Genomic DNA, 22,413 nt, shown 5'->3' on the forward strand with positions numbered 1-22,413 from the left:
AATTCTTGAATTTTGTGCTGCGAAGTACCGTCAATTTCCGGTATTATACTCCGCGCCTCTTTTAATTGCATGTAGCTGGTCGCGGGTAGGGACCTACTCCGTATATCGGATGGGCCACGTCCGTATGTTACGGCGTTCGGCTCTGTTACACGTCGTGGTGAAACCTGTGCCCTATTATCAGGCCCGAACGCGACTGGTCGGATCGTGTTTCTTATATCGCGTTGCTGTTCTTGTAGATCGACGAACTGCTCTTGTAAGCGTAGTATTTGCGTGTGGAAGTGTTCTTGTATCCCTTGTAGTTGAACTCGCATGTCGCTCATAAATTCAACCATTATTTCCATCTGCTCAGTTTCGCGATTTCTATGCGTTCCGGCCTCTATTACGGTCTCTTCGCCTTCGTTACTTAGTTGTTCGCGTAACGATTTTATATCTTCGTCTATCGCGCTGGCAGTTATGTTGCGCGGTGCTTGGGCCATCGTGCTCCCGTATCTTATCTCGCGCAGATCGAATATACTGCTATCGTATGAGGTCAGTTCGGACTCGCTATTTGCTGACGCGCGACTCGGTGTTCTACTGCCTATTTGTCTGTTTCGACGTGTTTCCCTATCCTCGCTTTCGGGTATTAGACTAGTATCTATTTCCCCGAAAGAGTAGTGTCGATTTATTTCTATATTCTCGTGGACTTCCGGATTCTCGCTCGCGTTTTCGGTACTAGAACTCTGTGTTTCGAGTTCGCGATTTCCGCGTGTCGCACGCTATGTTCCCTGACTCGGGTTTATAAGTGCGCTTATCGCTCGTTGGCCCTGGCTGCTGAATAGCCAGGATCGATTAAGTTGCACGTTGGGGTTATCGCGTTCTTTGGACATTAACGCCGCTTAACTTTTAGTGTACAATTTTTGTCAGTAACTTACAGAATTATTATCGCTCGCATGTTGAATCGCTGCTCGTGCCGTTGCGTCGGGCTGTCGGCTGTTAAGGCAGGTCGCGGTTCGTCTCTGCGATAAGGCCGCTCTGCTCAGGTTGCGCTGATTCAGCTCCTGCGGCGTTCTGCTAGGCTCACGCTGTCCCTCTGCTGCTTGCTGCTGCGGGTTGCTTCGGCCTTGTCATTTTCTTGGTCACCAGTTTCAATACTTTAACTTTCGTTTTGCGTTGTTTTTAGCTCTGGCGCCTGTGCTTCTAACTCTTCGAGTTAGGCTTCTTGGTCCAGCTGCAGCCGTGCCCAGGTCATCAGGGTATTCAGAACATCCAGGTAAACGGTAAAGATGGCGAATCCCACCGCTGCCACCAATTTGTTGCGCCTACTTCGGTAGCGGTAGGCTCTGCGTAAAGATTCGGGATTCGCCGTGCTGGTCAAGGGGGCTTTGGCTCGGAGAGTTTAGAATAATTATGCACTTTAAATAGATTGAATAACTTTTATTTGGTATCTTCTTATTACACTTGTCACCTCACTCACTCGGCGACCGTACTACCGTAGTTACACGTGTACGCGACGTGTCGTGCTTCGTCCGGAACCTTGCTGATTAATAACCCGCGGCGCCTTGTGTGCCGCCTTAATTTATACGGATCAGTATTCGGAACACAATGAGACTTGAACTATATCGATCCATTGTGTTACCAAAATGCTGATCTGTTTAACCTACTTTAGACGCAAATGACACTCGGGCTTCTAAGAACGAGTGCTCGCGTCAGCGCTTAATTGTTTAATAATTAAATAACTTTTGTCACAGGATTCTCGAGAAGTGGCCTCGATTAATGGCCTTCTAAATGTTTATTATTGTTATTGCCTAATTAACCTGTAATTATTACGTTGTGGTCTTTCGACACACAACAGATATTCAAATAAATGGAGATCTGCTCACAATCATGCTCCTCTATAGCTTGCCAGCCTCATACGAATATTTTCGATGTGCGATTGAGTCGAGGGATAAACTTCCCACAGCTGAGGTACTAAAAATCAAGATCATCGAGGAAAGCGAGGCGAGAAAACAAGCTGGTGGTGAGGTTGTCACGGCAATGGCAGCACACGGAAGAAGCCGAACCAAGTTTCGACGTCCAAAGAAGAGCAAGGAGGAGCAGAAGCAGCCGACGAAAGAAAATCCTGGAATAGTGTGTTTCAAGTGCAACACTCCTGGTCACAAGGCGAATGTGTACCCACAGAAAAATGCGGAAAAGGCCCAAGAGCATTCGAGACAAGGTCTGTCCGCGAATGCAGTGGATGATTTATATGTGTGCCATATGTCAGTGCCTGTAGCAGATCGAGTGACTGGTGGTGACCGCAATGTGACAGGAAAACCCTGGATTTTAGACAGTGGCTGCACGGCCCATTTGTGCGGAGACGTGAGATTTTTCCAGTGCTTGGGTGAATCTTCTCGGAGCAAATTGAACCTCGCGAGTCAAGCGTCTGCAGATGTGAAAGGTCGTGGTGTTGTGAATGTCTCGACAGCAACTGATCAAGGTCAACGAGTGGTTGCGCTCAAGGACACTCTTTTTGTACCTGACCTGAGATCGAATCTCGTCTCGGTTGCGAAAATCACCGATAAGGGACACGTAGTGACATTTTATCGAGACGGGGCGTGTGTGACCGATCAGAGTGGCGAAGTGAGACTCACCGCAGACAGAAAAGGTGATCTGTTTTATGTTAGAGAGGGTGTTGAGTGTGCCAGGGCTGATGTCGAGTCCACGCGGAGTGAGCTGCTCAAATGGCACAAACGTTTTGGACATTTGAACTCTCGTGACTTAGTGAAGGTCATTCGCGAAAGAGTTGGCGTGTCTGTGGATATGAGTGACATTGATCGGTGACGTGTTGTAATGTGTGCCTAAGAGGTAAAATGACAGCCCTGCCGTTTCCAAAAGGTAACAAACCGTGCGCCGAGAGACTGAAGATTGTACATTCCGATGTGGTCGGACCTTTTCGTACGCAGTCTCTGAATGGTGCGAGATACTTTGTTACATACATAGACGATAGCACTAGGTGGTGTGAAGTATACTTTTTGAGAGACAAAAGCGGAGTTTTTGAGGCATTCAAGAAATATTAGAACCTGGTCGAGCGACAATCTGGAGAGCGCATAAAGTGTCTTCAATCGGACAATGGGCGGGAATATTGCGACTCGGAGTTCGATAAGTATTTCGCCGCATTGGGAATTGAGCGCAGACTCACGATTCCTCGCACACTCCTCAGCAAAATGGAGTTGCTGAGAGGAAAAATCGTACCCTGCTTGACATGACCAGATGCCTCATTTTGCAATCCGGATTATCTGCGACGTTTTGGGCCGAAGCAGTGGCAACCGCGTGCTATGTGCGTAACCGGTGTCCAACGAGCAGTCTTGAGGGTCAAATTCCGTATGAAAAATGGACAGGTGAGAGTTTGAACTGCAATGATCTTCGTGTATTCGGTTCCAGAGTTTATGTGCTGGACAAAGACCCCGCGAAAGATAAGATGGCGGCAAGGTCGGTCGAAGGCGTCTTCGTTGGCTACCCGCGAGAATCGAAGGGCTTTTGAGTATGGCTGCCAGATGCGCGAAAGATCATCGTCGCACGGGATGTGCGGTTTGTGGAAGACGTCGATCGAGCACCTGGACATTCGGACGTACTGAACGAGATGGATGTGTTGACAGATTCAGTAGATCTGAATCGAACAGGTGATGTCTATTGTCCTGATTATCTTAATATGATTCCCAGCTCGCCGCGTGCAGAGATGCCGCGCATCACAATATCTCATACACCCGACGCCAGACCGCAGGAAGTACAGGTTGAGAGACGCGCGCCGGGTAGACCAAGGATTCTGCGCACAAGCAGCAGAGGGAAACCTAGAAGACTCTACCGAACAGTGAGTTTGTCCACACGGGAGGACGATGAGGTTATAGAAATTGATGCTGACGGCCAAGACGAGGGGGACGACGACGTTTTTGCTGGCGTGGCAGAGGTATCCGTCAGAGAAGCCATGGCCAGCGACGAGCGTGAGGAATGGAAAGATGCCATCCTGTCAGAAATGACAAGCCTTGTGATGAACAACACGTGGGATGTGATCCAGAGATCTCAAGGCCAGAACGTCGTGGGTTGCCGCCTGGTTTTGACCAACAAGCATCGGCCAGATGGCCAAATTGAGAAGAGGAAGGCTCGACTTGTGGCGAAGGGGTACAGCCAGCGTTTTGGTGTGGATTACCATCGCACGTACGCACCGGTCGCCCGGCTCGAGTCGATGCGTTTGCTAATGGCTTTTGCGGCTCATCTCAAACTTCAAATATGGCAATTTGATGTTGTCACCGCCTATCTAAACGGAGAGTTAGACGAAGAGGTAATCATGGAAGTTCCTGAGATGTTGGAAGAGTCATTGAGAGACATAGCAGACAAGTTCGGTGAGGGATCCGAAGTAGGGGCCCGAGCCAAGAGAATGATTAAGGTCTAGAGGGAGGAGGCGATGCCTGTCGCCTCAGAAAGGCCCTGTATGGCCTTCGTCAAGCAGGCCGACAGTATCACTCGATCCTCAGCAAAAAGCTAGAGGAGATGGGTCTGAAACCGTCTATTAACGAAACCTGTCTCTATTGGGCAAAACGTGAAGATAACGCCATGTTCGTGTTGGTTTACGTCGACGATATTCTAATTGCGTCACGGGATATGGATTGGATCATGGAAATAAAAGAAGGTTTGTTACAAGATTTTGATATCAAGGATCTTGGCCCTACGAAGTACTGCCTCGGCCTTGAAATCAATCAAAAGGAAGATGAGATACAACTGTCACAGGAGGGATACATCCGTGGGCTGCTAAAGACATATGGAATGGAAGAATGCAATTCTGTTGTCACGCCCTCAGAACTCTGTGCAAACAATATCGAAGTAAAGGAAGCGCCATCGAATCGGAAGAAGTGGCCTTACCGGGAGCTAATCGGGGCGTTGATGTACATATCGGTCGCTACAAGGCCCGACATTGCCAACGCAGTTTCTAGATTGGCCCAGTACGCAAATGAGCCGCAAAGAAGTCATTGGCTTGCCGCCAAACGCGTACTGAGATATCTTGCCGGATTGGCGGATCTTAGGCTAATCTACTCTCAGACAAACAAACCTCTGGTTGGTTTCGCCGATGCCGATTGGGGAGGATGCACCAAGGATCGCCGATCATATACGGGATATGTCTACCTTCTAAGTGGTGCACCCATCACTTGGAAGTCGCAGAAGCAACGCACGGTAGCGCTGTCGTCAACAGAGGCTAAGTACGTCAGCCTTTCTGAAGCTACTAAAGAGGCAGTATATCTACATAGCTTGCTTCACGAGTTCGACCTATCCGAGTTGGCAGCAATCACATTGTACGTCGACAATCAGGGTGCTCGATGTTTGGCCAACGATCCCGTATTTCACGCACGCACGAAACATATTGACATAAAATACCATTTTGTGCGTAAAAGGTTGCTGTCGGAATAATAGAGTTGAGCCATATCCCAACGGGAAAGATGACTGCCGATATCCTCACCAAAGCGCTACCGCGCTCAACTCATTTGAGATGTCTGGAGGAAATGAGAATGTGGACAGCAGATAGCAATGAGCATCCACGTGCATCTTGAGAGGGAGTGTTAGACAGAATTCAAATCTACCGCGATGCAATACGCACGTAGTCGCGAAAGACTAATTTGACTTGAGTCGTTCCGTCTCTTCCGGAGCCGTTCATCGTAATACATCTCTCTCTCTTGGACGAACCCGCGTGTGAGCAATGTCGTGACCGCGTGTCTAAGTCGTTCGCATTCATCAATTATAAAATAAAAGTAGTTTCTGTGCTCAATTAAGGAATAATTATTCCCTTTAAAGACCTTCCAGCCCTACCTAACCGACCATCAACAAGCCCAAATATCTCAACCAGATTGTTCGAAGAAGGAATGTGAAGGAGCTATTAAAAAATGGCTCAGAAGAGCAAAAGAGCGCGACGATAATATGAAAAAACACCTTTAGGATAATTAAGATCTTTAAGTTATTTGCAAACTTTCTTCTGTTTTGCTCCAAGCAAACTTAGATGCGAGCATTAGTCATTTATAATAATTGTTTTCCATTTAACAATCTCGGTTAGTTTGAAAGTGTTTTATAAAAGACTGTGATATGTAACTAAGTCGGATTCTAAAAATTTACTTTTTTTGAAAATTAATATATACTTATATATACTCTAGTGTTTAGATATTTTACACACACACACACACACACACACGCACACACACACACACACACGCGCACGCACACACGCGCGCGCGCGCGCGCGCACACAGCAGGCAATTTATAACAAATTATTGCAATCTCAAGAACGCATATGTCTTTATTTTAATTTATATTTTATTATATGCGATACGATGTTTTCAACATAACGTTTCGACGATTATATGATTTATTTTAATTGCATCATAATGCATTACTATACCATTGACAACTGAAATCAGTGTTACCGAGTTGAAACACTATTTGATTACTTTTCAAGATATATTTACTTTTGTTATTCGTTTTCTTTTCCTTCTTTTTTTTCAATCAAACATTGTGATAATAACATAATGCCTTATCAGATGTTATAATTTTACGAGATTGATGAAACACATGTAGTTTAATACGTACGTAATATAAATGTTTATCATATGAAAAATAATGATATGCGAATTTTATGCTAATTAAAAATATGATTTTATAAAATGTGATATAAAAGAACAAATATGTGCAATAAATTAACAAAATTAATTTTATTTTTATTATAATATATTTATAAATATTTCCATTGCATACGATACCAGCAAACACAAAACGCAACAATTAATAACATAACATTAATGTTATAATTTCCTATTCAATAATATAACATGTCTTGTACACAACAGTTACATTGTTGAGTGAAAAATTAAAACATTAATAATATATTATTGTTAATTTGTGTTTGCTGGGATATCCAGTTGTAACGGTGCAGCCCGCAAGCTGCATCGTTACGGCTACGGACCGTTCATCGTCCGTAGCCCACCAAGGGCGCATCGAGCGCCGATAAATTTCTTATCGAAACAACGGCGGTTAACCGCCGAAAATCCCCCACACCCGACCGTTCCGAAATTCCGTTTTGTGGGGGACTCGCCGCCGAAACCGCCGATGCTTGCCGATTCGAAACCATTCGGCTGCCAGCCGGGTATAAAAGAGGCCCGGCTGTACGTCTGCTCACCAGATTCCGTTCGCTGATAGACAGCGAACATCCCTCTACGAGTGTCCTCGTAGTCCAAACCGAGCATACTCGGATTTTATACCTGTTCCAGCACACGAGTATCCTCGTGTACCGCCGAGCGTCCTCGGTATTCTTGACTCCCGCATACGAATCTATTCGTATACCCGCCGAGCGTACTTGGCTCCTCTAGGCCACCGAACTTCGTATTGCAGGCATTTCCGCGTGCTTAGCCAAGTCGCCGTTCTAAAATTCCGCCTTCGTACGAGCGTCCTCGTACTCCCGCCGAACGTAATCGGCAACCTAAGTCCTTATATATCGCGTTTATTCGCCGGAATTTCAAAACCGTAATCCGTCCGGCAGGCAAAACCGCGTCGACCAATCCGCGCCGCCGAATAGTCCGCATCGATCTACGATCGAACAGACTCGCGATACTACGAACGCACTCACCGACAAGCGCTCCGCCTTGTACCAACCGTTGCGACACGATCGCCCGCGCTTGCGCTCTTGCCGACCGCACCAGGACGCCTCACGTCATACTAAATAATTATTCCACCGTCGCCTCAAATAATTATTTCATTATTGCCGATACTTCGCATTTATTTTCACGTATACTTCGCATTTATTTTACGCCGCCTTAAATAATTATTTTACCGCCGCTCAAATAATTATTTCACCATTAACGATACTTTGCATTTATTTTCACGTATACTTCGCATTTATTTTACGCCGCCTTAAATAATTATTTCACCGCCGCTCAAATAATTATTTCACCATTAACGATACTTCGCATTTATCTTCACGCTACTCTGTATTTATTCCACGCCGCTTTAAAGAATTATTTCGCTATCACTTATTAATTACTTCACCGATATTTGGCTATTTTGTATGCTCTTTCGAATTCATCTTGCACACGCTTCGCATGTATACACGAGCATTGAAGCAGATCATTCGAGACAAATCATATCAACATCTTTCTGAATAAACGCTGTTTTGTTACTTTTATTATAAACGAGCATTTGGTTTATTTGACATACCCCCAACCGACCGAACCTGGATTCCGGCGAGCTACTCCGCGTCCGCCGAAGCTCACACGGTTTCACAGTTAACAATATACTTGTACAGTCTATGGACATCCATAGAATACCCGCAACATCTAGAAACGGACGTGTTTCAGATATCTCATGGATGTTCTTAGCAGTTGCAAATGTTTATCCTATGAATATCCATTGGACATCCGCGGGACATATACTGGATACTTTATGAATATCCGACATGTCCAAAGAGAATATCCATTGTACGTGCATAGATCATCCAAGTGCTATTTGGGTTGGTATTAGGATATATATTACACGATTGTAATATTGCACCTCCGTTTTATATTTTTTAAATGAGATATATAACGTACAGCTTAGTCATTTAGTATCACAAACTTAAAAAAAAGAAAATTTTAATCAAAATAGCTAAATCATACAATACTAAATACAGACTATATCATAATGAAATTTGAATAAAATCAGGAATTAAAAAGAAATAATATTAAATATGAAATGTTCTTGGCCTAATTAAAAGAAATTAAAACAAAAGTGAAGAAATATTCCATATACTATAGCTTTCGTAAGTATAAAAAGTTGAAAATGTAGAATAGTTGATAGTATAAAAGTTATTTTTCTTTAAATAATGTCATTTTTTGTTGTTTGTCTTTTCAGTTCTCCGACTTTCTGCGTCATCGCTTATTCGATTTCTTTTATACTCTGTTCAGGCCAATTTTTCTTTCTAGCATACTTCATTGAAAAACCTATAACATTATAAAATAACCTTTCATATAAAATTTATAATTTTTTCCAAGTTCCTAACATTTTTTTAATATCATACTTTCAGATTGTTATTGAATATATGTATTGATATGAAATTTATACATCAATTATAGCGTCTTTTGCAATACTGTGTAAGCAATCCACTTGTATCGACGGATTTTGCCGTTTTGTCACTCTGGGACTTTGACCTTTTAACGTTGATTTTACGATTGCCTCGGGTTTAAAAACAGCAGGTATTAACTGCCGAGCGAGATGCGATGCTTTTTTCACCGTTAAAAGAGCAGCTTCTAGCATCCGTCTTTTGCAATAAATACCGTTTTCCAATAAAACCATCTAGATACCCGGGAAAAAATGCCCATGCTTGATCATACATAAGAATACATACTCATGTGTGGAGACTCCATACATGTCTATGTATGGATTTTGACCTGACATGGTCATGTACAATCATATACGCCCATGCACAATTATTCACGGTTGTATACAAGTATATATGGCTGTATATGATTGTACACTGCCATATACGGCCATGTATCAGGTTAAAAATTAATAAATAATGAAACAGTATTCATGAAAAGGAAAAACTTTATTTATTAAACCTTGATAAAGTTTACAAAAACCATCAAAATTTTTATAGCAGTCAATCAATATTTTTTACCAGTACAAAAAAATAAAAAGTCCTTTTTTTTTAATTTTGTAACATTAAATAAATTATATTTAATAAATTATGTTTTAATTTTACGTAACGTAATAGAGGTTGTCTTTTTTTAATTTTAAGCAACTTAAATAATTTTAAATCTCATAGTAGATTAATAAAAAAAAAAATTTTTTTAATTTTAAAAAACGAAATGAGCACAAACACCCGTTCAAAAAAATTACTTGTTTTGGGCATCAGCGTTTTTCAGCTCTCTTTTTATTTCGCCCAGTTTTTGTGACATCGCGGTATTTAGTTCCTTGATAGATTGTGTTACCCACCCTTTTCTTTTTGCCAATTTCATTGCATAATCTGTAAACAAAAACATAATTTTTATACATAAATATATAACATTTTATCGCTATATAAATACGGAAATAATAATTGTGGCATAATTGAAGAATAAATATACATTACTAACCAATGATACTATTTCTTGCGTGCAAGTTTAAACAAGTGATGTCGTCTTTGTTTTCATGCACTCCGCGGTGACTTGCGCCCGTGAATGTGCAGTTCTTTAAGCTCTCAAGCTTAAATACGCCTACAATTAGGCGGCGGACAATATGGCTCGCCTTGTGCGACGAACTCAATGCGACTTCCAAAACGCGTTCATTGCAGAACACCCCATCCTGCAGTAAGACCATCTGTAAAATATTAGTAATATTTACTATCATAAATGTTATTTTTTCAATATCAAATATTATTCTTAAGATTGCAATATATATGATCACAATTTCAAGATATGCTTTTTTTAATGTAAAATTGCGTTTAGAAAACATTTAGGAATCTTATTAAAGGCATAGGAACTGTATTATTTTACCTTATCGCCTGGCGAATTTTGTCCTAATAATTGGTCGTTAGATTGCAGATTACGCTCGTCAACTGTAGTTGATGGGTAATCATCATCACTATATTCATCATCATCCATAATCTTATTAGTAGTTTCTTTTGCCTTTATATTTTTGATTTTTGATTCTGAAAGTGATAACACATTAAAATACAAGTATATTATTACAGTATTACAGTATATTATTTTTTTAAGTAAAGTTATTTATTCAAATATATTCATCAATAAATAATCCTCACTAATAATTTTTTAATATTTTCCAATAGTTAAAATTTATTCTTTTCTAAAATTTCTATAATTAAAAAATGCCATACCTAGATCCTGTCGCAAATCCTTATTTTCGTCATCTACTATTGAATAATAATTTCTTGAAAGCTCTTTGGTCTCATTTTTTTTAAGTGCTGGTAACTCAGATTTTTTCCGCGGCTCCAAAACTGGTGCGTTTGACGCTATTTTCATTAATGCCGCGATATCTGATTGCTTCTGCTGTGCATAATGCTGAAATGATAATCAGAGAGTATTATACTGATTCAGTTTGATGAATAGCAATTAATATGTAAAATATTCATAAAATATAATTACCTTTTTTTTTGCGATTTTTTCGGGAGTTGTTAATTCCCTGTTTGACTCATCTTCTGACCACGAAGCATTTTTCGAATCGGGAGAACTACTTAGGTTACTGTTTTCGATGCTGATCGATTTTTCTTTCTTTTGGATATCGATCACTTTTGAAACTTGAGCCTGCATTGCCGAAGAAAGTTTCTCCTGCCAATTTGCACTTTTATTGCTTTTCTGAAAAAAGAGTCATAATTTCATTACATTTTAAGAGATATAGGGATATGTATATTAAAGAAACAAAGTAAAAATTTTAATATATATGATTTAATCAGGGCTGGGCAAACACATTTGAAATACAAAATACAAAATACTAACAATTTTAGTATTTATTGCAAAATATCTTCAATTTTTTAATTTAAAATACAAAATTTTTGTATTTTAAATCGAAAATTAAAAATTAAAAGTATTTTGTATTTTATAATTTAAATACCAAGATTGTGTTAGCATTGTACATTTTGTATTTCAAATATTTTATTGTATTTGAAATACAATTTGAAATACATTTTGCCCAGCCCTGGATTTAATATATATTGAAAATACTTACGGCTCCATTCCCTTTCAATAAAACATTTCGTGGTTTTTTATTCTCGCCCGACAAGAGTTTAGTCTCTGGCGACCACCTTTTTACAGATGCTTTTTTACGACTAGAGCCCAATTCAGACCGATCTATTACTTTCGATGCTTCCGATTTATTGCATTTACTTTTTGACGCGCGTTTATTTTTTTCTTCAGCTTTCAACATTTTTATTTTCTCGTCAATTTTTGTTTCATCATCTATAACATATATGTAAATAATAATGTTTCACTTTAAATGTGTAATAGTCTATATATAGTCTATATAGTCTATAAAATTATAAAAATTTTTAACATTTTTTGGATATCGAACATTAACCCTTTGAAACACCATGTTACTCCTAAGCAACACCTGAGAGAATTGGAAAAAAATAGAATTTATTAATGAATCTTCATGCTGTTTGGCATAAATATAGTCGAAGGATACCTGCATCAAAGTACTGATTACATACATATGAATTTGAATAAGAAGTACATATATATAAATAAACAGTTAAATATATAATCTATGATTGAGTTGAGAAGGGTTGCACATCCAGCCATACATTATTTATGTTCATGGGCAAAGTAACGAGAAATATTTTGTGCTAGGAGATGGCTGGATGATAGATATCCAAAGGCAGATACAATTGTCGCCTTATTCTGTCGCCTTAATATTCTGTATAAATTTTATTACATATTTAATGTTTGATATCCAGAAAATGTTAAAAATTTTTATAATTTTATAGACTATTACATATTTAAGATGGTTAAAACAACAAAAAACATTAAAATATTTATTTATTATATTTTGAAATTTTATGCATATAGTCTTAATTAACATGTTAATTTTTTACCTGATCTCATGATGACGGATCCGTCGTAATGTTTTTTATTCCAGACGAACATAACTTTGTCCCCAGGTCTTATGTTCTCTTCGTCAAAAATGACCGCATTTTCGTGAACCACACAATATGAACCATCTGATTCGCATTGCAGGATGAACATTATTGCTATTAAATAAAAACGACTTTTCTTAATTCTTATTTTACATAATGCAATATTATGAACACACGCACTTTGCAGACACGGAAGTACGCACACGCGTTTCCACAGAGTTTCCTAGCCTCGTGTATAATTTTTGCAGGTTAGAACACGTAGTTGTGGTATTTGTTCGTCCAGCACTGGCGCTCGTACAGAACAAAGGAAAAAATTGTTGAAACAATAAAAGGCGCTTGGCACCTCGATGTCGGCGCAGCGAATCGGCGATACTGGGTAGCGATACTGATGTACTGGGGTGGAGGATGGAGCTCGGCACGTTGGGCTCTACCAGTGATGCGATGTTTCTTACCGGGCTCCCGGCTTCCGAGCCCCACACAAGCGAGAAGCGTGTACATGTGCTGCGCGGAACACTTTGCGCAGCACATGTACGCGCTTCTCGCTTGTGTGGGGCTCGAGAGCCAGGAGCCCGGTAGGAAATATCGCATCCCTGGGCTCAACACTCTACAGTCGTAACGCGGGAAAGAACGATTTTTTTTGACAGATCAATAACAATGACTTTCAATAAAGACACGCGTGTGTAGCAATGGCAATTATTTTGTTATATTAGATATATCATATCATTGAAAATATTAATTTCAAATACATAATACATAAACCTAATATAATCATAAATTCATAGTTTTCTATAGCTATCAGAAAAGTTCTGGTTCCCGCGTTGTGACTGTACGGACTGCGTAGACCACAGTGCCCGCAGCGGCTATATGTGCAAAGCTGATCAGTTGATCATGGTTGCACTGGCAGTGACATGCAAGTATAGCGTACAGAGCAAAAGTATCAACTGAAAGATTCTTACTCAATTTTTTATCAAATATCCATACGCATAAAAAATGTCAAACGATATTCGTGATTATGATGAACCAGTGGCGAAAAAGAAATTATATCATTCTCACCCTTGGAAGATTGATGGAAACCTTTCGGTACGTATATACACAGTTTCATTTATAATGACATTCTCTTAATGCACTTATTGTAACTTTGGTCCTTTATATTTATTTCATATTAAAATATGTGAGTGCGATTGGCAGGAAATTTTCATATATATTACTTAAAAAAAAAATACTTTTCATACGCTAAAAATTGAACTATTTCAAGCCGCTGTAACTCGGCGAAAAATCATCGTAGACAAAAAATTAACAAAGCATTTTGAAGTTTGAAGTTTTAACTTTAACGTACTATCGATAGTTTTTGTAATTTTTTGTCTGCGATAATTTTTCGCCGAGTAATGATATATAACTTGTAAAAATACAGGTTTAGTTTTAAAATCATGAAAGATAAAAATATTTAAAAAATCTGTCGATAGCACGTGCTATCCTTCCTTGTTTCGTGCTTTAAAAAAGAACGCATCGCTTTGTTCCTTAAAATTATGTATTTTTGTAGCTTTATAGCTGGATATAAAAAAATTTTTTTCGGACTTTTTGGGGACAATATATTAATATATATATATATTTATATAGAACTTATTTTCTGGTGCAAATATTAACATAATATTCATGTTTCATTTATGTATGTATATATATTTATATATATTTAATAAATTATATTTTTTTTTATATATAGATCCCTCTAAGAACATTACAAAGGTGGCGGAATAAAGTAAGGGCTTCTTTGGATGAAAATAATTCCATTATATTTGTAGAAGAAGGCTCATCTACAGGTATCAAGGATCAGACCGTACATGAAAGCAATAGCTCAGCTGACTCGGAAGAAAAAAGCCTACTACTAGTAGATGACGATGGCAGCGAATTGGAAGAAAACGATGATGATGAAGGAGCAGAAGAAGACGCTGAAGGTGAAGAAGAAGAAGAAGAAGAAGTTGAAGGAGAAGAAGAAGATGAAGAAGAAAATGAAGAAAGCAAAAATGAAGAAGAGGATGAAAATAATGTTAGTGACATTGAGAGGAACTGCAGTTCGGAGAGTAGTTATGAGGTTGGTGACAATCAAGACAATCAAAATGACGAGGTAGTTGAAACATATAGTATGTTGTATGAGAATAGCCCAAAAAGTACAGATGAATGTGTCTTAGCTGTTTTCGAATTGTACATTAAACACAGGATGACGAAAGAGAATTTAAAAAATACTTTGTTGACAATTTGTAATATGCTTCCACAGCCGAATAATATGCCTAAATCTTGTTTTCAGTTATTTCAGTATACTCGAAACATCGCTCCTCAGTGCTCTGTCACGGAACACTTCTATTGTAAAACGTGTCTTTTTTATGATAATAATATCTTTGTTAACAACTGTTGCCGAGTATGTTTATCAGGCGGCGGTAGATCGGTATTTTATGAATTGGATATATCGCAGCAAATTAGACATATGTTTGAGCATAGAAATCTTGCTGAGATTTTAAATCAATCGAAGTGTCGTGATCGCGATCCAAATGTAATTAGCGACATTACTGATGGAACAGAATATATTAGAGTAAATTGTAGAAGGGAAAAAGGAGTGTATGATTTAACTTTAATATTAAATACTGATGGTGTTTCATTAATGAAAAGTTCAAAGGCTCAGTTTTGGCCATTAATGTTTATGATAGCTGAAATCCCAGAGTATCTTCGGGAATCTTTCTTAGTCGTCACTGGTTTGTGGTATGATGAACGCAAACCGTTAATGAATACTTATCTTCAACCGTTTTGTTCAAAATTACAAGATTGTTTTAATGCCGGCGTTAATTGGATTGATCCAAAGACTAATGAGAGTGGCAATTCTAAAATTGTAGCTCCATTGATAGTGGCTGATGCCCCATGCAGAGCAGAGATGCAAAATATTTCCTATTATAACGGACGTTTTGGCTGTAATAATTGCGAAATTAAAACCAAAAAGTGTACAGTTGTGGAAACTCTGGTAAAAAGCGGATTCGTATATATCCTTTCATCAACGAAATTACTCTAAGAACAGGAGAAAAGATGGAAAAACAAGGGAAAAAAGCAGCCAAACAGAATACTATTATTAAAGGTGTAAAAGGAAGATCAATTATTGCAGCTCTACCCCTTATTGATGTAGGTACATGTTTCATGCCTGAATACATGCATTCTGTTCTTTTGGGAGTTGTGAAGCAATTTATGGTTCTTTGGTTCGAAAAAACTGGAGATTGGAATGTGAAACATTTTATGGCTGAAATTGATACCAGATTATTAAACATCTTACCTCCGGATACATTTAGTCGCTTACCACGAAGTATATTCCATTTCAAGTCTTATAAGGCATCCGAATTCTATAATTGGCTCTTATTTTATTCAGTCCCTATTATGATTGATTATTTACCAGAAAAGTATTTCCAACATTGGCTTCTTCTCGTCATAGCTATATTCACGTTATTGCAAAAAAATATTAAGAAAGTACCAGATCTTGATGAAGCAGAATATTTGCTTAAATTATTTGTAAGGGACATTGAAATTTTATATGATGACCGTCAGTTAACATACAATGTTCATCAGCTGTTACACCTTACCCTCTGTGTGAGACGTTGGGGTCCTCTGTGGGCTAATTCAGCATTTCCATTCGAAAATTTTAATGGATTTCTTTCAAATTTTGTACATGGCTCGAAACATATCGGCAAAGAAATTGCAAATAATTTACAAATAGTTAACGGAGTTCAAATTCTAAGAAACAAAGTTAATAAAATTAATAGATCTAATTCGACCCTACAAAAAGATAATGAAGTTAATGGTAATAGCGTGAAAGTAACGTTAAGTGACTCTGAGAGGGAATTGCTAATAGCGCATCAGTTTAGTGTAACTAATATACTAATGTATGCCAGAGCTACAATTTCTAGTAAAACATATACCTCTGAAATTTATAAGAAAATAAAAAGTAATAGTTACACTGTTTACATTAACTTTCAAGATAAATCTAATATTTATGGATCAATCAGATTCTTCTTCAAATCTAAAGGCGTGGTATATTTTATACTTCGTCAATTTTTCGTGAAACATGTAAATATTATTTATAATCAGGATACAATGATGAAGGTCAAGCATGTAATACCTGTGGAAGAAAATAGGCATCAATTTGTTATAATTAATTCAAATGACATAAACTTTATGCATAAAGTTGTGAAAATTGAAAATTTTATATGCAAACAACCAAATTTTCTTTCTAAAGTCTTATGATTATTATGATCAAATCATACTTCTGTTATATACAGCACATAATATATCGAATCATAATAAGTTCCTGTGTATGTACTTTACTTTATATGTAACTGCGTTTTTTTACTGTAACACACATTTATATATAATATATTAAAAATATATAATTAATTTTATAAGATATTATATATAATACACCGCCGCCTGAGTTTAATATTCTGCAGGATTTATCGTATAATGTTGTGTATATTTTATAATTATAGCTATTTATAATAAAAACAAAATGTTTTATCAAGAATAATTAATATTATATTTTATATTCATAATTTATATATCCGGAAAAATGCCTTATAAAGTCGTATATGATTATGTCTGCACATGTATAAATTTGTGTAAATCAGTATGACACCATACATTCCAAGTATGAATGTATACGAACATATGCGATCATGTATGACCGTACGAATAAGAATTCCGTTACGGTACGGAATCGTATATGATCATGTATGATCATATAGTAGCTTGCATACAATCATATATGGTTTTTTATAAATTCATGTATTAATGAATATGACCATATACGATTATGCATGCTCATATACGACCATGCAAGATCGGACAATGTATTGTATGGAATGGTGTATGATCATGCATAGTCGTAAACAGTCTGCACACACAACACGTATGGTTCCATACAAATACATGTTCGAATGTATATGATCATGCATGGTTATATATACAACCATTCATGAATATATATAATTATACATAATAATATATTATCATTCAAAATTATGTAACATTTCATGTATACTTTTGTATGCTCATATATAATTATATAAAATCAAGCGTGAACGTTTTTTCCCGGGTAATAAAGTATAAGTATACATATTAAGGAGTTCCCTTTTCAACTTATTGCAAATAAAAAAAAAATCCAGAACATATCTTATTGTCAGTGCTCAATAATAATTTTTTAGGTAAATTTACAAACATTTACAAGTTCCTCACAATTGCGCGCCACATGTTTTGTCGGAATAAAAAACACAGCTCTTAAGTAGAAGTATAGGACTACAAATGTAATATCACAAAATTACATTGCTAATCAATTTAATTGGCATGGGGGGATCGTAGAGATGTTTGTAGACATCAAAATAATTAAATTGATTAGCAATTTAATTTCGTGATATTACATTTTTAGTTCTATTATTTAACAGCTGTGTTTTAAAGTTCAACAAAACATGCGGCGCGCAGTTATGGGGAACTTGTAAATGTTTGTAAATTTACTTAGAAAATTATTATTGAGTATTAAGATCTGCTTTTGACCGGTATCGCCAATTTAGTTATTTAAGGGTCGGTTGTTTCAACCAACTTCTTGATAAGCTAACTGATAGTTAAATCATATGTCTGTCTTTGTTTTTCCTTCAAATTAAACAAAGACAGATATATGATTTAACTATCAGTTAGCTTATCAAGAAGTTAAAACAACCGGCCCTAAATTTGTTTTATACACTTGCCGATCATATTAGGATATTGATTATATTGTAAAAACTTTTATTGTTTTTCTTAAATTTCGTCTAAATTTTATTTTAATTTATTTATATGTTACATAAAGTATCAGAAAACTAATATTTATTAGAAAGTATTAAAAGCTATGCAATAAAATATTTCATAGAAAATGCAATACAAAAAGCTTAGGTTATCGATTGCCCAATCGGCGCCAAAAAGTTGTGCATCGTTGTAATAATACTTTTCGATTCAATGATCGCTTAAATTACTTGCGTTTTCAACAAGATTGAAACCGTGTGAGCTTCGGCGGACGCGGAGTAGCTCGCCGGAATCCAGGTTCGGTCAGTTGGGGGTATGTCAGTGAAATAAATAAATGCTCGTTTGTAATAAAGTAATGAAACAGCGTTTATTAAGTAAGATGTTGATATGATTTGTTTCGAATGATCTGCTTCAATGCTCGTGTGTACATGCGAAGCGTGTGCGAAATGAATTTGAAAGAGTGTACAAAATAGAAAAATATCGGTGCGATCGGTATATTAACGGTGAAATAATTAATAAGTGACAGAGAAATAATTCTTTAAAGCGGCGGGAAATAAATACAAAACAGCGTGGAGATAAATGCGAAGTATCGTCGATAGTGAAATAATTATTGGAGCGTCGGTGAAATAATTATTTAAGGCGGCGTAAAATAAATGCGAAAGCAACGTGAAAATAAATGCGAAGTATCGGCAATAGCGAAATAATTATTTGATCAACGGTGAAATAATTATTTATGCGGAACTATAAAATATGACGCGAAGCGTCCTGGTGCGGTCGGCGAGAGCGCAAGCGCGGGCGATCGTGTCGCAACGGTTGGTACAATGCAACGCTCGTCGGTGAGTGCGTTCGTAGAGTATCCCGAGTCTGTTCGATCGTAGATCGATGTGGACTATTCGGCGGCGCGGATTGGTCGACGCGGTTTTGCCTGCCGGACGGATTACGGATTTGAAATCCCGATGAATAAATGCGATATAAGGACTTAGGCTGCCGATTACGCTCGGCGGGAGTACGAGGACGCTCGTATGAAGGCGGAATTTAGAACGGCGACCTGGCTAGGTACGCGGAAATGCCCGCAATACGAAGTTCGGTGGCCTAGAGGAGCCAAGTACGCTTGGCGGGTATACGAATATTCTCGTATGCGGGAGTCAAGAATACCGAGGACGCTCGGCGGTACACGAGGATACTCGTGTGCTGGAACAGGTATAAAATCCGAGTATGCTCGGTTTGGACTACGAGGACACTCGTAGAGGGATGTTCGCTGTCTATCAGCGAACGGAATCTGGTGAGAAGACGTACAGCCGGGCCTCTTTTATACCCGGCTGGCAGCCGAATGGTTTCGAATCGGCAAGCATCGGCGGTTTCGGCGGCGAGTCCCCCACAAAACGGAATTTTGGAACGGTCGGGTGTGGGGGATTTTCGGCGGTTGACCGCCGTTGTTACGATAAGAAATTTATCGGCGCTCGATGCGCCTTTGGTGGGCTACGGACGATGGACGGTCCGTAGCCGTAACGATGCAGCTTGCGGACTGCACCGTTACAAGATAATCTTCTATTAATTCCTGATCTTCTATTTTCTCTTCATCTTCACTTGCAACGCTAACAGTTTCATCATTTTCTTTTTCGGTATTCTTATTGTTATACGCTATTAAAAAATATTTACATAAATGAAAAAATTTACCAACAACTTTCATAACTTTTTTTTAAATATTATGCTTACATTTCATTTTTTCTGTAAAAACTTTTAGTATTTCATCTCTTATAGAATTATTTTTAATTTTTCATAAAAACAAGTCAGTATATACAAAAAAATGTTTTTAGTATAGTCATGTTTATTAAAAAATATAAAAAAAATTTCAAAATATCTGATAATATTCATACAAATGAAGTATATATATGATATATAAAACACATACATTTTTTTTGTTTTAATTTTTATTAATTTGATGGGATTCCAATTAAAATTTATTGTATAAAATAAAAGTTTTTATAGAAAAAATGTTAAAAATGATAAAAAAGCGTATTTCAAAATTTCTGAGAAAATTTATACAAATTACGTATAAAAAATATTTGTTTTTTTAATTTGTTATAAACATCATAATTTTCAAATCATAAATCATTATATAATTTTGTTTTTAGAGAAACAAATCATTATTTATAATAAATCATACATACAAAAAACATTTTAAAATCTGTAGCTACTAGTTTTGTTATTTTAAATTAATTTTCAATATCATAATTTATAATTGTCGTTTTTTTTAAGTTGTACTTTTTTTAAGTTATGAAAAAGAAAACAATAAATCTTTTAAAATTATATGTAGTTGAACAAATTATATATTCTATAAACATAATAAAAAAGAAATATAAAGTCTATAGAATATATTTCAATACATACGTAATGAATTAACTTCCAATGTTGATTGCAATTTTGTAATTTTATTGTTGGCGTCCTCCAACAACTTTAAAAGTTCTTCCTTGGTAGGACTTTTCCTATCTTTTATCTCTTCATTAGAGGAATACGTCGTCGAAAGACTTCGAGACGAATTCATAGACTCGTTCAAATTCTTCATTTTTCTTTTCTTATCACTTGTGACACTGTTCACAGTCTCTTTAATGTTCTTAGTTTTCTGTTCAAAAAAACAGTACCTAATAATATTGATAACTGACAAATGATTTCAGCTGATTATAGAATATAAGTGATGGTTATTACTTTATTGTATTATATATTCTTGTTAAAACTGTAGCAAGTAAAATATTCATTGTCTAAAGTTTTCCTACAAATTTGAATTTTATTACTGCATTATCTTATTAACTTATTTTCAAAAATTTTTATCTTTACTTTTGGAAGCTTTTAGTAATTTTTCGATTAAGCCACAGTGTCATTGATTACACCATATGTCGAAAGAGAAAGTATAGTGGCGTTGACAAAATTGACAATTCAATATGTTATTCTTGGAGAATACAATAGCAAAATATAGAAAATCAGGTTAATACATACATTTATTTTAACTTTTACAGAACGGGAAACCACTACAGTGATACTGAAACAGCGTCATATTTTAAAGACAAGAACTACAATAAATTATAATAAACTTACTCAAGGAAAAAAAAGCTGTAAGATTTTTAAAATAAACCTCCCGTTCTTTAAAGGTTAATAAGAAGTAATATATATGTATTCACAAGAGGATGTGTTATTTTATTTTTTTCTCCTGTCATTATTATTCCTATCATTTGCCTTTTATTGACAAATTTTTTATCTCCTTTACGGGTCTGTTTTGACTTATTGCTATTTCGTTTCATTTTATATTCTGTCTTACATCTCTTCAGCTCTTTTTCAATTGCCTCTTGATCATCTATACATATAAAAAAAGAATAAAACTAAAGATTCAAAACAAGCGTGCATATTAAATTTTAAAGGTTAAGTTAAAAGTTAAGGTCAGGTATTAATATGCTTATCAAATTAACAAAAAAATAACGAGCCTGAGAACATAATGACGTGTCCAGTATATTGTTTTTTATTATAATAGAACTTAACAGTCTCTCCTTTCTGTATCGTTTCATCGTCGAAAATGACATCTTCGTCATTTATCATGCAATATGACTCGTCTTCGTCGCATTTTAAAAGAAACATTATTTCACTCAAAGATGTAAAAAACACAATCACAGAATCCGTAAGTTTCAACGAAAATAGGTACTCGGAGATAATCGGAGATCTTAGTATGATTCCGAAATATGTATCACAAAATGCACGAGATACGAACGGAAGAACGAAAATGATTCGACCACATGACATGTGACTACATGCGCATGCGATGCGACACGCGAGACGTAGAAAACTGCGCTTGCATACATAGAAATAACCTCATATTCCTACGTCGCTATGAAAACAGTTGATTATATATAGTTAAAAAAATAGTGGTACTTTTAACAAATTTTAGATAAATTCCACAATCTATATATGTATGCATGTATGTATGCATGTATGTATGTATATATATATATATATATATATATATGCATATATGT

General features: G+C 36.8%; 3 protein-coding genes across 7 annotated transcripts; 2 read left to right on the forward strand and 1 right to left on the reverse strand.

Moving 5' to 3' along the window:
* Positions 1-4,503: 4,503 nt before the first annotated feature.
* Positions 4,504-7,185, forward strand: LOC137001203 (uncharacterized). Its single transcript, XM_067359584.1, has 2 exons — positions 4,504-5,300; positions 6,912-7,185. Exons 1-2 carry the CDS (start codon positions 4,504-4,506, stop codon positions 7,183-7,185), a joined length of 1,071 nt encoding a protein of 356 aa, XP_067215685.1.
* A 732-nt stretch (positions 7,186-7,917) lies between these two features.
* On the reverse strand, positions 7,918-13,047 carry LOC137001300 (uncharacterized). Of its 3 annotated transcripts, none has more exons than XM_067359953.1 (8): positions 12,796-13,047; positions 12,551-12,706; positions 11,686-11,915; positions 11,106-11,315; positions 10,838-11,021; positions 10,497-10,651; positions 10,098-10,320; positions 7,918-9,988 (listed from the first exon to the last, which is right to left on the reverse strand). In XM_067359953.1, the coding sequence occupies exons 2-8, from the start codon at positions 12,699-12,701 to the stop codon at positions 9,858-9,860; spliced, it is 1,284 nt and encodes a 427-aa protein (XP_067216054.1). In that variant the 5' UTR covers positions 12,702-12,706; positions 12,796-13,047; the 3' UTR covers positions 7,918-9,857. The 3 variants fall into 3 exon arrangements, with proteins under 3 accessions (XP_067216054.1, XP_067216053.1, XP_067216052.1); XM_067359952.1 differs by having other exon boundaries at positions 12,773-13,047; XM_067359951.1 differs by having other exon boundaries at positions 12,551-13,046.
* Positions 13,048-13,204: 157 nt separating this feature from the next.
* On the forward strand, positions 13,205-17,497 carry LOC136996892 (uncharacterized). 3 transcript variants are annotated; one of them, XM_067359949.1, is made up of 2 exons: positions 13,205-13,672; positions 14,313-17,497. In XM_067359949.1, the coding sequence occupies exon 2, from the start codon at positions 15,662-15,664 to the stop codon at positions 16,865-16,867; it is 1,206 nt and encodes a 401-aa protein (XP_067216050.1). In that variant the 5' UTR covers positions 13,205-13,672; positions 14,313-15,661; the 3' UTR covers positions 16,868-17,497. The 3 variants fall into 3 exon arrangements, with proteins under 3 accessions (XP_067216050.1, XP_067216051.1, XP_067216049.1); XM_067359950.1 differs by having other exon boundaries at positions 14,392-17,497; XM_067359948.1 differs by having other exon boundaries at positions 13,317-13,672; positions 14,313-15,665.
* The last annotated feature ends 4,916 nt before the right edge of the window (positions 17,498-22,413 follow it).

This window comes from Linepithema humile, chromosome 7, assembly GCF_040581485.1.
Source record: "Linepithema humile isolate Giens D197 chromosome 7, Lhum_UNIL_v1.0, whole genome shotgun sequence".
NCBI classification, from domain to species: Eukaryota; Metazoa; Arthropoda; class Insecta; order Hymenoptera; family Formicidae; genus Linepithema; species Linepithema humile.

Excerpts from the sequence above, each read along its gene's own strand:
- LOC136996892 (XM_067359948.1), top strand. The coding sequence starts at position 13,583 with ATGTCAAACGATATTCGTGATTATGATGAACCAGTGGCGAAAAAGAAA. Across the intron at positions 13,673-14,312 it reads AGATTGATGGAAACCTTTCG|ATCCCTCTAAGAACATTACA; the intron begins GTACGTATATAC and ends TTTTATATATAG.
- LOC137001203 (XM_067359584.1), top strand. The coding sequence starts at position 4,504 with ATGGGTCTGAAACCGTCTATTAACGAAACCTGTCTCTATTGGGCAAAA. Across the intron at positions 5,301-6,911 it reads GAGTTGGCAGCAATCACATT|TTGTAACGGTGCAGCCCGCA; the intron begins GTACGTCGACAA and ends TGGGATATCCAG.
- LOC137001300 (XM_067359953.1), bottom strand. The coding sequence starts at position 12,701 with ATGTTCATCCTGCAATGCGAATCAGATGGTTCATATTGTGTGGTTCAC. Across the intron at positions 11,316-11,685 it reads TATTGAAAGGGAATGGAGCC|AAAAGCAATAAAAGTGCAAA; the intron begins GTAAGTATTTTC and ends CTCTTTTTTCAG. Across the intron at positions 11,022-11,105 it reads AAAAAATCGCAAAAAAAAAG|CATTATGCACAGCAGAAGCA; the intron begins GTAATTATATTT and ends TTATCATTTCAG.